Source organism: Bombina bombina, chromosome 2 (genome assembly GCF_027579735.1).
Source record: "Bombina bombina isolate aBomBom1 chromosome 2, aBomBom1.pri, whole genome shotgun sequence".
Classification (NCBI taxonomy): Eukaryota; Metazoa; Chordata; class Amphibia; order Anura; family Bombinatoridae; genus Bombina; species Bombina bombina.
In genome coordinates, this window is record NC_069500.1 from 685,299,384 (window position 1) to 685,313,991 (window position 14,608).

At 38.1% G+C, this 14,608-nt stretch overlaps 1 protein-coding gene across 2 annotated transcripts in view; it reads left to right on the forward strand.

Moving 5' to 3' along the window:
- Window positions 1-14,608, forward strand: part of LOC128647948 (prostaglandin reductase 1) — a 149,412-nt gene that overhangs the window by 121,212 nt on the left and 13,592 nt on the right. For both annotated transcript variants that reach the window (XM_053700627.1, XM_053700626.1), the window contains exon 9: window positions 9,980-10,098. In XM_053700627.1, coding sequence (XP_053556602.1) covers window positions 9,980-10,098 — 119 coding nt within the window. The remainder of the gene's footprint in view (window positions 1-9,979; window positions 10,099-14,608) is intronic.

Below are 14,608 nucleotides of genomic sequence, written 5' to 3' on the forward strand. Positions count from 1 at the left end.
GTGTTAGCCTTGAAACAGATTCCATAGCGTCCTGTATTATCGGGATCTTGTAGCCCCTGTTCTGGAACTTCTCACCCACTCCTTTCAATTGGGAGACCCCTGTTACAGGATTCGAATTATTGCGCATTGTTCTTATGCATTGTGATTTTACAATGCCCTTTAATAGGGCTGGGGGATGGCAACTATCTGCCCTTAGTATAGAGTTGCGGTCGGTGGGTTTATGATACAATGTGGTTCCTAAATTGTTAGAATCCTTGAAAACTGTCAAGTCCAAGAAATGAATGGATAAAGTATCAGCTGTCATCTTAAACTTGACGTTGTTAGTCGTGTTATTAAACACATCAAACCATTTGTGGAGTTCCTCCAGGCCCCCTCGCCACACCAAAAAAATGTCATCTATGTATCTGTAATAACAGATGATGGATACATTCGGCGTATTCCACAGGTACATGTTTTCAAATTGTGACATATAAATGTTGGCGTACGAGGGGGCCATGGAGGAACCCATGGCTGTGCCAGCAGTTTGCAAATAAAAACTGTTTTCGAACCGAAAATAGTTTTTGAACAGACAGAATTCAATGAGGGACAATAGAAATCCTACTGGGGGACCCTCATAAAGGGGGTTACCCATGAGGTGCTCTTGTATAGCTTTAAGTCCATCAAGATGGGGTATAATGGTATACAGACTGTTGACATCCAGAGTGACGAGTAAATCGTCTGGCTGGATGTCAACAGTCCGTATTTTACGAATGAAATCATTTGTGTCCATAACGTAAGACCGTGTTTCCTTCACCACTGGCTGTAAGAGTACGTCCACATATTGTGCTATAGGTTGGGTGAGTGACTCCCTGGCTGACACAATAGGACGGCCCGGTGGGTGGTCTAATTTTTTATGGATTTTGGGGATTGAATATAAGATGGGTATCTTAGGGTATGTAGTGATGCAAAAGTCACGAATGTGCTCGGTTATGTACCCATGTTCAAATCCCAATTCAATCAATTTGTCAAGTTGTATTTTAAATGGTATAGTAGGGTCAGAAGTTAACAATTTATATGTCTGGGTGTCTGATAATTGCTTCAGGATGTCCTCTCTATAATCACTGTAATCTAAAAGAACAATGGCCCCGCCCTTATCGGCGGGCCTTATGACTATAGAGGAGTCATTCTGGAGGGTTTTAATAGCCTTCAATTCATCTCTTGAGAGATTATGTTTCCATAATGTATCTTTTCTTTCTGTGTCCAAGTCCTGTGTTATCAACCTCAAAAATGTTTTGGTACTTGGACTGCTATTGCTGGGTTCAAAAGAGCTGGGTACTTTACATTTAAGTTCAATATGGGACTTCTGTACAGACGAATCCTTGTTTTGAAAGAATTCTTTAATCTTAAGGGATCTGTTTAGTTTGTAAAGGTCTAGTTTAAGGTCAAATTCAGAGACTAAAGTACTCGGCACAAAAGATAGGCCTTTATTAAGAACTTTACGTTCATTATCAGTCAAGGCATGTGCGCTCAAATTGACAATTATGTCCTCTGTCGCGGTCGTCTGGGGGGTCTGTGTCTGATACCCCGCCCGCCTGATATGGGGTCTGTAATGCCTCCCCCTCCCCGAGACCGTGTTGTTACCCCTAAAAAATGACTAGGGGTTGAGTGTGATTTGGGTTCATGTGAGGAGAATTGATCCTGATGCCTATGTTGACCATGTGGAGTAAACGCAGTGCCAGAGGGGTTCCTATCGGTGTCAGTGGAATCTTCACCACTCGTATCTACCGTGTCAAAGTGTACCCGTCTGGTTCTGTGTCTCCTCCTGGTCTGATTCCCCTGTGTGTTGGTCAGCTATTTGTACACTTTTCCCTGCGTGTAATCACTATTGACAGTATCCAGTTTTTTGTTTTCAAATGTGATTAAATCACTCTGGTATTTGTCAATTTGTAATTTAATTTTTGATTACCAGTTCTCTTGGGTGTCATTGGTGAGTGTGATACTATGTAGAGATTCAAATGTTTGTATTTCTGTCCTAACTTTACTAAGGATTGCAGTGACCTCTTCAATAACCAATAGTATTAGGTCTAAAGAGCACTTATTTAAAATATAACACCATTTTTTTCTGAAATCTGGGTTATCACGCCCAATAGTGGGCACATTGTGGACTCTAAATCCACGGGGGATGTGTCCTGTTCTATAATAATCGGACAGATAGCTGCCATGTAACGCTAAATCAACCTCTCTTTTTTTTAATTTGAGTAAAGAGTAATACAAATTAACTGGGGTCTCACCAATTGTTTTGGAGATGGGTGCAAACAGAATCCGGTCGGCATCATCAGGGGTGTAAGATGCAGTGCCTGTCTGTGCTGCCACGGCCTGGCAAGTCAGGTCTTCCACCTGAGTGTTGGAATCTGGGATGTTGTTATCCTCTGTTCTGAGTTGTGATGTCATGCTGGAGGGGAGCATGAAGTGGTGTACCGGTGAAAAGGATATAAAAAGAGTTAATCCACTGCAGCCAAAATCCAAATGCACACAGTACTGTCAGCACAGAAAGAATTGTGCAGTCCAATTATAAGAGCGCTGGAGATGTAAATAAATGAGGTTAAAGAAGGGGGTTCACTGGTCAGAAAATAAGTAGTAAGCAATTTCCAGTTCAGCCCACCAGTAGCCAACTCGCCTGGGTGCAATGATATACCATGAAATAGAAAGCAAGAGAATGCACTCTCAGGACTTTTCCACAAAAAAACAATTTAATGGAACGTTTTCGGGGTTCACAACCCCTTCATCAGCATGCAAAACAAACAAAATTCAACTCATTTATAGTGTTACATATCAATTACATCATATCAACCTTAGTGTCTCTCCAAAGGAAAAGTGCGCCAATTTTTCGAGTTTGGAACGCATATTGCTTTCCACAATGCTATCCGAAACCGGAAGTTGTGTTACCTCACTTCCGGTTTACGGATTCAACAAACAAAGCGTAAAATTAATGATAAAGTTGTGCACTCTACAATTTCAAACGTATTAAAGTGACATACTAATTTAGGGGACTTCATATAGCAAAAGTGTGCCACATTATAATAAGTGCCTAAAAAATTTGTGATAGATATACATTGTCAAATGTTGCTACATCCGGTCGGCATGGAAACAGTAACTATGGCAATCATATACAATTCTGATTGCCAAAAGGTGCCATAACCTATGTTAAATTTACAATAGTATGCCAGCTGAATGAGACAACAATTTTCATAGTGTCAAAAGTAGCGTGCACTCAAGTTATATACAGTCATATTGTATATGTAAGAAGAATAATAATTAAAAAATTAAATAATTAAAAAATAAAAATTGAACCATATGACAGTACAATTGATTGGAATGGCAAGTTACAAATGTAATGTTGCAAATGTGAATGCTATGACTTACAATGTATCGCCAGTATATTACAGCAGAGTGGCGTTAGACATGTATAATGCTACACTGAATTCGCAAGCAAATGAATATCAAATTAGAGCAGTATACAGAAGAAGGAATATATATAATAATGTTATAGGGCTGTGCTATTAAGCTGCTGTTTCGTTGGGGCACAATTTTCATTTGAATTAAATTTTGGCCATTAGGGGGTTATGGCTTGCAACGGCCAAAATGTGAATATCTGTGCCAACAATCATATGAGGGGGGTAACCTTATTTTAGAATTCTAGCCTCAAGTATAATTGCAAAAAACAGGGATATGTGAGAAAAGGTAATAATGGTAAGGATCATGGACATATATAGCTCATATAGATACTATCCACCTCTGGAACTTATCCAAGTGGATGTGACTTTTTAGTGTCCGTTTTTAAGACTGGTGGTTCTTCTGTATACTGCTCTAATTTGATATTCATTTGCTTGTGAATTCAGTGTAGCATTATACATGTCTAACGCCACTCTGCTGTAATATACTGGCGATACATTGTAAGTCATAGCATTCACATTTGCAACATTACATTTGTAACTTGCCATTCCAATCAATTGTACTGTCATATGGTTCAATTTTTATTTTTTAATTATTTAATTTTTTAATTATTCTTCTTCTTACATATACAATATGACTGTATATAACTTGAGTGCACGCTACTTTTGACACTATGAAAATTGTTGTCTCATTCAGCTGGCATACTATTGTAAATTTAACATAGGCTATGGCACCTTTTGGCAATCAGAATTGTATATGATTGCCATAGTTACTGTTTCCATGCCGACCGGATGTAGCAACATTTGACAATGTATATCTATCACAAATTTTTTAGGCACTTATTATAATGTGGCACACTTTTGCTATATGAAGTCCCCTAAATTAGTATGTCACTTTAATACGTTTGAAATTGTAGAGTGCACAACTTTCTCATTAATTTTACGCTTTGTTTGTTGAATCCGTAAACCGGAAGTGAGGTAACACAACTTCCGGTTTCGGATAGCATTGTGGAACGCAATATGCGTTCCAAACTCGAAAAATTGGCGCACTTTTCCTTTGGAGAGACACTAAGGTTGATATGATGTAATTGATATGTAACACTATAAATTAGTTGAATTTTGTTTGTTTTGCATGCTGATGAAGGGGTTGTGAACCCCGAAAACGTTCCATTAAATTGTTTTTTTGTGGAAAAGTCCTGAGAGTGCATTCTCTTGCTTTATATATATATATATATATATATATATATATATATATATATATATATATATATATATATACATACAAATATGTATATATCTCTATGTTAAAACCCTTGGCAGCGTTTTATTCTAACACCTGATATCTCATATCTTTGAACCCTTATAACAATTTATTGCAATTTTTTAAAAATGATTTTTAATAGATAATGTTATTATGAATGTACTTTTAAATGTCATTTTGATGTGCTCTGTGCAACTTTTTATTTAAGCGTAACAGTTTTTCAGATCTCTAAAGGGTCAATATCCCGACGTGTTAAATTCAATTACGCTCAAGCAAAAATGTTTACTTTCAACTTATAATACGCATGCTACTTCCGATGTGCGCAAAGAGCCGCAGAAGACCCTTTATCGCTCGTGCGCAACAGTTAGCGTGCCACTTGTAAACTAGCCCTTCGTTTTTAGTAACACCCAAAGCACTGCAGTGAGATTTACATCTCCAGTCCTCTTAGACTTTAAACAGGAAATAGTAAAGAGTACAGTACAATGATGAACACATGACGACTCTATCCAATAATGTGGAATCTAAGGCCTAGATTTAGAGTTTGGCGGTAGCCGTGAAAACCAGCGTTAGAGGCTCCTAACGCTGGTTTTAGGCTACCGCCAGTATTTGGAGTCAGTCAGGAAAGGGTCTAACGCTCACTTTTCAGCCGCGACTTTTCCATACCGCAGATCCCCTTACGTCAATTGCGTATCCTATCTTTTCAATAGGATCTTTCTAACTCCGGTATTTAGAGTCGTGTCTGAAGTGAGCGTTAGAATTCTAACGACAAATCTCCAGCCGCAGAAAAAAGTCAGTAGTTAAGAGCTTTCTGGGCTAACGCCGGTTCATAAAGCTCTTAACTACTGTGCTCTAAAGTACACTAACACCCATAAACTACCTATGTACCCCTAAACCGAGGTCCCCCCACATCGCCGCCACTCGATTAAATTTTTTAACCCCTAATCTGCCGACCGCCACCTACGTTATACTTATGTACCCCTAATCTGCTGCCCCTAACACAGCCAACCCCTATATTATATTTATTTACCCCTAACCTGCCCCCCACAACGTCGCCGCCAGCTACTTACAATAATTAACCCCTAATCTGCTGAACGCTACCTACGTTATACTTATGTACCCCTAATCTGCTGCCCCTAACACAACCGACCCCTATATTATATTTATTAACCCCTAATCTGCCCCCCTCAACGTCGCCTCCACCTGCCTACACTTATTAACCCCTAATCTGCCGAGCGGACCGCACCGCTACTATAATAAAGTTATTAACCCCTAATCCGCCTCACTCCCACCTCAATAACCCTATAATAAATAGTATTAACCCCTAATCTGCCCTCCCTAACATCGCCGACACCTAACTTCAATTATTAACCCCTAACCTGCCGACCGAATCTCGCCGCTACTGTAATAAATGGATTAACCCCTAAAGCTAAGTCTAACCCTAACCCTAACACCCCCCTAAGTTAAATATAATTTAAATCTAACGAAATAAATTAACTCTTATTAAATAAATTATTCCTATTTAATGCTAAATACTTACCTGTAAAATAAACCCTAATATAGCTACAATATAAATTATAATTATATTATAGCTATTTTAGGATTTATATTTATTTTACAGGTAACTTTGTATTTATTTTAACAAGGTACAATAGCTATTAAATAGTTAAGAACTATTTAATAGCTAAAATAGTTAAAATAATTACAAAATTACCTGTAAAATAAATCCTAACCTAAGTTACAATTAAACCTAACACTAGACTATCAATAAATTAATTAAATACAATACCTACAATTATCTACAATTAAACCTAACACTACACTATCAATAAATGAATTAAATGCAATATCTACAAATAAATACAATTAAATAAACTAACTAAAGTACAAAAAATAAAAAATAACTAAGTTACAAAAAATAAAAAAATATTTACAAACATTAGAAAAATATTACAATTTTAAACTAATTACACCTACTCTAAGCCCCCTAATAAAATAACAAAGCCCCCCAAAATAAAAAAAATGCCCTACCCTATTCTAAATTACAAAAGTTCAAAGCTCTTTTACCTTACCAGCCCTGAACAGGGCCCTTTGCGGGGCATGCCCCAAGAAATTCAGCTCTTTTGCCTTTAAAAAAACACATACAATACCCCCCACACATTATAACCCACTACCCACATACCCCTAATCTAACCCAAACCCCCTTAAATAAACCTAACACTAAGCCCCTGAAGATCTTCCTACCTTATCTTCACCTCACCGGGTATCACCGATCCGTCCTGGCTCCAAAATCTTCAGCCAATCAGAATCAAGTTCAATCCGATTGGCTGATCCGATCAGCCAATCAGATTGAGCTCGCATTCTATTGGCTGATCGGAACAGCCAATAGAATGCAAGCTCAATCTGATTGGCTGATCGGATCAGCCAATCGGATTGAACTTGATTCTGATTGGCTGATTCCATCAGCCAATCAGAATTTTCCTACCTTAATTCCGATTGGCTGATAGAATCCTATAAACCAATCGGATTTCGAGGGACGCCATCTTGGATGACGTCCCTTAAAGGAACCGTCATTCTTCAGTTGGACGTCATTGGAAGAAGATGGGTCCGCGCTGGAGGTCTTCACGATGGAGCCGGTCCTCATCGGATGAAGATAGAAGATGCCGCTTGGAAGAAGATGGTTGCCGGTCCGGATCTACTCTTCTTCCCAGATAGGATGAATACTTTGGACCCTCTTCTGGACTTCTTCAGCCGTCGGATGATGGATGTCTAGCCCCCACTTGGGCTTGGATGAAGATTTTGGAGCCAGGACGGATCGGTGATACCCGGTGAGGTGAAGATAAGGTAGGAAGATCTTCAGGGGCTTAGTGTTAGGTTTATTTAAGGGGGGTTTGGGTTAGATTAGGGGTATGTGGGTGGTGGGTTGTAATGTTGGGGGGGGGTATTGTATGTGTTTTTTTACAGGCAAAAGAGCTGAATTTCTTGGGGCATGCCCCACAAAGGGCCCTGTTCAGGGCTGGTAAGGTAAAAGAGCTTTGAACTTTTGTAATTTAGAATAGGGTAGGGCTTTGTTATTTTATTAGGGGGCTTAGAGTAGGTGTAATTAGTTTAAAATTATTGTAATATTTTTCTAATGTTTGTAAATATTTTTTTATTTTTTGTACTTTAGTTAGTTTATTTAATTGTATTTATTTGTAGATATTGTATTTAATTCATTTATTGATAGTGTAGTGTTAGGTTTAATTGTAGATAATTGTAGGTATTGTATTTAATTAATTTATTGATAGTCTAGTGTTAGGTTTAATTGTAACTTAGGTTAGGATTTATTTTACAGGTAATTTTGTAATTATTTTAACTATTTTAGCTATTAAATAGTTCTTAACCTGTAAATTAAATATAAATCCTAAAATAGCTATAATATAATTATAATTTATATTGTAGCTATATTAGGATTTATTTTACAGGTAAGTATTTAGCTTTAAATAGGAATAATTTATTTAATAAGAGTTAATTAATTTCGTTAGATTTAAATTATATTTAACTTAGGGGGGTGTTAGTGTTAGGGTTAGACTTAGCTTTAGGGGTTAATACATTTATTAGAATAGCAGTGAGCTCCAGTCGGCAGATTAGGGGTTAATGTTTGAAGTTAGGTGTCGGCAATGTTAGGGAGGGCAGATTAGGGGTTAATACTATTTATTATAGGGTTAGTGAGTTGGATTAGGGGTTAATAACTTTATTATAATAGCGGTGCGGTCCGCTCAGCAGATTAGGGGTTAATAAGTGTAGGCAGGTGGAGGCAACGTTGTGGGGGGCAGATTAGGGGTTAATAAATATAATATAGGGGTCGGCGATGTTAGGGCAGCAGATTAGGGGTACATAGGGATAATGTAAGTAGCGGCGGTTTACGGAGCGGCAGATTAGGAGTTAATAATAATATGCAGGGGTCAGCGATAGCGGGGACGGCAGATTAGGGGTTAATAAGTGTAAGGTTAGGGGTGTTTAGACTCGGGGTACATGTTAGAGTGTTAGGTGCAGACGTAGGAAGTGTTTCCCCATAGCAAACAATGGGGCTGCGTTAGGAGCTGAACGCAGCTTTTTTGCAGGTGTTAGGTTTTTTTTCAGCTCAAACAGCCCCATTGTTTTCTATGGGGGAATCGTGCAAGAGCACGTTTTTGAAGCTGGCCGCGTCCGTAAGCAACTCTGGTATCGAGAGTTGCAGTGGGGTTAAATATGCCTGTACGCTCCCTTTTTGGAGCCTAACGCAGCCATTCTGTGAACTCTCAATACCAGAGGTATTTAAAAGGTGCGGCCAGAAAAAAGCCAGCGTTAGCTACGCGGGTCGTTACCGACAAAACTCTAAATCTAGGCCTAAGTGAGCTGCTATCATTAGAATCCAAGATTAAAAAGAGTTTTACTTTACTGATAAATATGTTGTTGCACTTTTAGAATAACAATATACAAAAGCCTAACTAGAAATCTCTCTGGATAGTTAAAGCTCCTAAATAAACTATCCAGAGAATGTTGGTAAGGCTTTTCCTTTTTTGTTCATGCTGTCTTAGGATTTCTATATATAAAATCAGAGCCTATGGGGCCGATTTATTAACGTGCGGACGGACATGATACAATGTAGCGTATCATGTCCGCCGCACATCGATAAATGCAGACAGCATACACTGTCGGCATTTATCATTTCACAAGCAGTTCTTGTGAACTGCTTGTGCAATGCCACCCCCTGCAGATTCATGGCTGCTAGCAGGGGGTGTCAATCAGCCCGATCGTATATGACCGGGCGGATTGATGTCTGCAGCCTCAGAGCAGGTGGACCAGTTATGGAGCAGCGGTCTTAAAAATGCATGATCTGTCATCTAATTTGCTTTATTCTCTTGGTATCCTTTGTTAAAGGAGCAGTAATGCACTACTGGGAGCTAGCTGATAGCCAATGACAAGAAGCAAAAATGTGCAGCCACCAATCAGCAGCTTCTGAACCTACCTATACTTTTCAACAAAGGATACAAAGAGAATGAAACAAATTAGATAACAGAAATAATTTGGAAAGTAATGTAAAATGACATGCTCTATCTAAATCTTGAAAGCAAAAACTTGGGTTTCATATCCTTTAAAGCTTAGTTTGTTTTAAATGTAAATAAACGGGAAAATAGTTTACAAAGAAAATAGTATCTTAAGTAAAATATAGTTTACAATACAAATTATGTAAATATTAAAATGATGTAATCTTTCTTAATCTCCTATCAAGGCCTCGGTAGTTTCTAATGATATGCTGCCTTTGCAGGACCATACATCCATATGCCCGCCATCTATCAAGAACTGCGTTTGGAAGGTTTCGTAGTGCAGCGCTGGCTGAATAGATATAGCGAAGGTCTGGAAAAGCTGTTGCAATGGGTTGTTGAGGTAAACATATGTTTTATTCTATGTTTAGACTTGTCGGAAAACAAGCATATAACTGAGAAATAATTTGTTTCCGTGCTTTGAAACATTCTGACGCAGATAATTAATGTTATCAAAAAACAGAAGAGTTTTTTTAATCTAATTATTGAACTTTACAACTCTTAAAATCAGCTTTAAAGTTCACAAACACCTATTTATGAATAGTGAAAAAAAACTTGCAACATACTTTCATTATTAAGCTTGTTAAGTGCATAGTGTTGACTTTACAAGCCTAACCCTGCCACATATCCCTGACTGGTCTGAAAGGATGACCAGAAAAATAACTGCAAATCATTGCAAGTTTTGCTAGCAAAATTTCAGTGGTTATCCTATTACATTTTATGTTTAAATTATTGAATTCATTTGGCAGTGAAGGGCAATCTATTTCTCTTAAATAATTAAATATATAGGTCTCCAATTGTCAAATAGGGTTGCATAGAACTTTAGATCTAGAAAAGGTGTTAATTACAATCTGAAGATGGGAGTGTGGAGCAGTGCTAGAAATGTATGAGAAAATGTAAGGCAAGTATTTTGTAAAGCTGCTCTAGATCCTGATAATCCAAAACTATCTGGTCTGAGAAGATTATCTAAGAAGTTTTGTAATTACTGCAAGTTCCTCAGAGAATTTTATAAAGTCAAAATTTAGCATGCAAGCTGTTTTTCTCGCAATGCAAGGTTATAGATGTGAAATGAGAGACATATACTTTACAACAAGCCCTCAAAGATTTGAACAATTTATCGCCATGTCAGTGAGTTTTTTATCATTAAGGACGCGATCCGATATAGATCGTAGTTTGCGTTGCAAGCGAGGGAACCCCTGCCGCCCGTAGTTTCAGCTCGCAACTCGAGCTATCCCATATACGGCGCCGTCAGAGGCTAAAGTGCCGTAAGTCTGACAAACCAGCGATGTCCAGAAATCTGCGTAAGTACAAAACCTGACTAAGTTATAAAATCACCCGTACTGTCTAACACGCCTCCCAAACATAGCCCGACATGTCTAACCCTCTATCCGTTATCCCCCCTCACTATCCTAGCCTAACAATAAAAAATGTATTAACTCCTAAACCGCTGCTACCAGACCCCTCCGCCACCTAATAAAGTTATTAGCCCCTAAACCGCCGCTCCCGGACCCCGCCGCCAGCTATATTAAATCTATAACCCCCTAATGTGAGCCCCTACCCCGCCGCAATCTACCTTACCTACCCCCTAAGGTGAGCCCCTTACACCGCCGCCATGTACCTTAGCTACCCCCTAAAGTGAACCCCTTACACCGCCGCCATCTACCTTAACTACCCCCTAAAGTGAGCCCTTTACACCGCTGCCATCTACCTTACCTACCCCCTAAAGTGAGCTCCTACCCAGACACCATCTATTTTAAAAATATTAACCCCTAATTTAATCCCCCTACACCGCCGCCACCTATATTAAACACATTAACCCCTAATCTAATCCCCCTACATCGCCGCCACCTATATTAAACACATTAACCCCTAATCTAATCCCCCTACACCGCCACCAGCTATATTAACTATATTAACCCTAATTATATTAGGATTAATATAGTTAATATAGTTATTATATTATATATATTAACTATATTAACCCTAATTATATTAGGGTTAATATAGTTAATATCGTTATTATATTATATATATTAACTATATTCACCCTAATTATATTAGGGTTAATATAGTTAATATCGTTATTATATTATATATATATTAAGTATAATAACCCTATCTAACTCTAACATTCCTAACTAAATTCTTATTAAAATAAATCTAATTAATATTATTAATTAAAATATTCCTATTTAAATCAAAATACTTACCTATAAAATAAACCCTAAGATAGCTACAATGTAATTAATAATTACATTGTAGCTATTTTAGGGTTTATATTTATTTTACAGGTAACTTGGTATTTATTTTAACTAGGTACAATAGCTATTAAATAGTTAATAACTATTTAATAGCTACCTAGTTAAAATAATTACCAATTTACCTGTAAAATAAATCCTAACCTAAGTTACAAATACACCTACACTATCAATAAATTAAATAAACTACAAATATCTAAACTAAAATACAATTATTAAACTAAATTACAAAAAAACCCAAACACTAAATTACAAAACATAAAAAAAGATTACAAGATTTTTAAGCTAATTACACCTATTCTAAGCCCCCTAATAAAATAACAAAGCCCCCCAAAATAAAAAAATTTCCCTACTCTATTCTAAATTAAAAAGTTAACAGCTCTTTTACCTTACCAGCCCTTAAAAGGGCCTTTTGCGGGGCATGCCCCAAAGAAAACTGCTCTTTTGCCTGAAAAAAAAACACAATACCACCCACCAACATTACAACCCACCACCCATATACCCCTATTCTAAACCCACCCAAACCCCCCTTAAAAAACACTGAGGCGGAGCTTGGCCAGGAAAGCAGATGGCCGCACAGTAGCACAGCTCCGTTACAGCAGTAGGACTGTTTCGCAGTAAAACAGTGTTAATTGCCAACAAACTCTCACAAATCACGGCTAAAGCCTGAGACCTAGATGTGAGTCCTCCTTTGGCTAACCAAGCTCAACGTAGCTCGCAACTTAGAGAGACACGAGAGGTGAGGTGCGCACCACCGCCATATTGGATTTTCAGCATACGCAGGAGAAATTATTGCCTGACAAACGAACCATCTTAACACAGCATAACAAGAACTTACTGAACGGATCTCTAATGCTGCTGCAAAAGGTACGCATCTGTGAAACCCTCTCTCACACCACAATGCTTATAGAGACCTCAGCCTATAGATGAGAGGTGCTTTAAAAGATAATAGAAACGCTACTCCAATACGGACTGCACAACCTATCTATGCATATAACATAATGCAGTAAACCTGAATAAACCCATTGAAAAGAGACAGTAACGACATCCAAATAAACAATTTATGTGAGGAAGCCCGGACCCAATTCTATATCTATAAATGTACGCCCTGAAGATAGCACTTAATGAACTTTAACAAAAATATGGCATCTAAGAATAAAACTAAAGGTGACAAAAGCGCCCAAAACCAGCCTATCAATAACTCACTGGTTAGCTCATTCTTTCAAGCACCTAACTCAGACTCGCAAGACCCTAACACTCCAGAACAAGGTACCGCACCTGACACTATACCATCACCAGACTATTTAATCCAACTTAAACAGGACATCGCAAAACTCCCATCTAAAGATGACTTTGAGTCACTTAAATCTTTAATCACTAAAGAACTATCTACATTACGCAGAGACATATCTGAAATGGGAGAAAGAATAGTGGAGATGGAAGACATACAAGATACTACAACCGAGGCGGTTGGATTCTTACATAATCAAACCAGCACACACGAGTCAAAATTGGAACTTCTGGAAGAAAAAATTGAAGACTTAGAGAATAGGGGAAGAAGGAATACCGGAGTCCATTAAACCAGCCGACATGATGGCCTATTTACAAGGCCTTTTTCAGCAGTTAATTGGCAACCAGCAAGCTCCACCAATGGAAATTGAAAGGGCGCACAGATCTCTCCGGCCTCCACCGCCACCAAACGCTCCCCCCAGAGACACTATCCTAAAGTTCCTCAGATTTACTGATAGAGAAACCATCTGGCAGAAGGCAAGATCATCTCACGTGATATCATATTTGGATCACGACTTACAAATATTCCCGGATTTATGCCAAAGCACCATTCAAAAACGCAGAGAAGCCCGATTCATCACATCAGTGCTTCAGGACAAACACATCAAGTACCGCTGGGGATTTCCTTTCAGCCTCATTGTACCTCACGATGGACAAACCCTTATCTACAAAGGGATACAAGTTTTGGACAACTTTCGAAAGGATTGGGAATCCATCTGAAACCACCCGGCCCCCCATCATCATCCCAGGAAAGCCCCCAGGCTACAAGTTTCCAAACTCACCTGTCCAATCTACAAAAAACAACATGGAACAAAGTCCAGTCACATAAAACAGATTGAACACTTCCCCTTCCTCATCTAGAGACTGATTCAGGCTAAGAACAATATGAACTTCTCATATTTGGTGACATCCAACCATTATAATAAAACGTTTGATATGTTGATAATATTTTACCATTTGATATGCATAACTTGTTCTTCCTCCTAAGCATTTCTAGGGCAAGGTTTACTGTTTATCCAGGACTTTAGTCGTTACAATAAGCAGAAATGAAGTTTGTGTGTACTTTTTACCTTTATGTTGACCTTGATAAGGTCTGTTTAACTAAACTGAAAAGGTTATACTTATATCTTTCTATACACATTGTTTACACTGTTACCTTATAACATACCATATATGTCCAAACTGTTGTAGGACCTCTGATTGAAATGACTGTAATTTCAATCTTTCCTATGGTTTTCTACCATCCCCCAATCCCAGTTAATTATTCATATGGTTACTTTATTAATAGAACGATTTATATTGTTG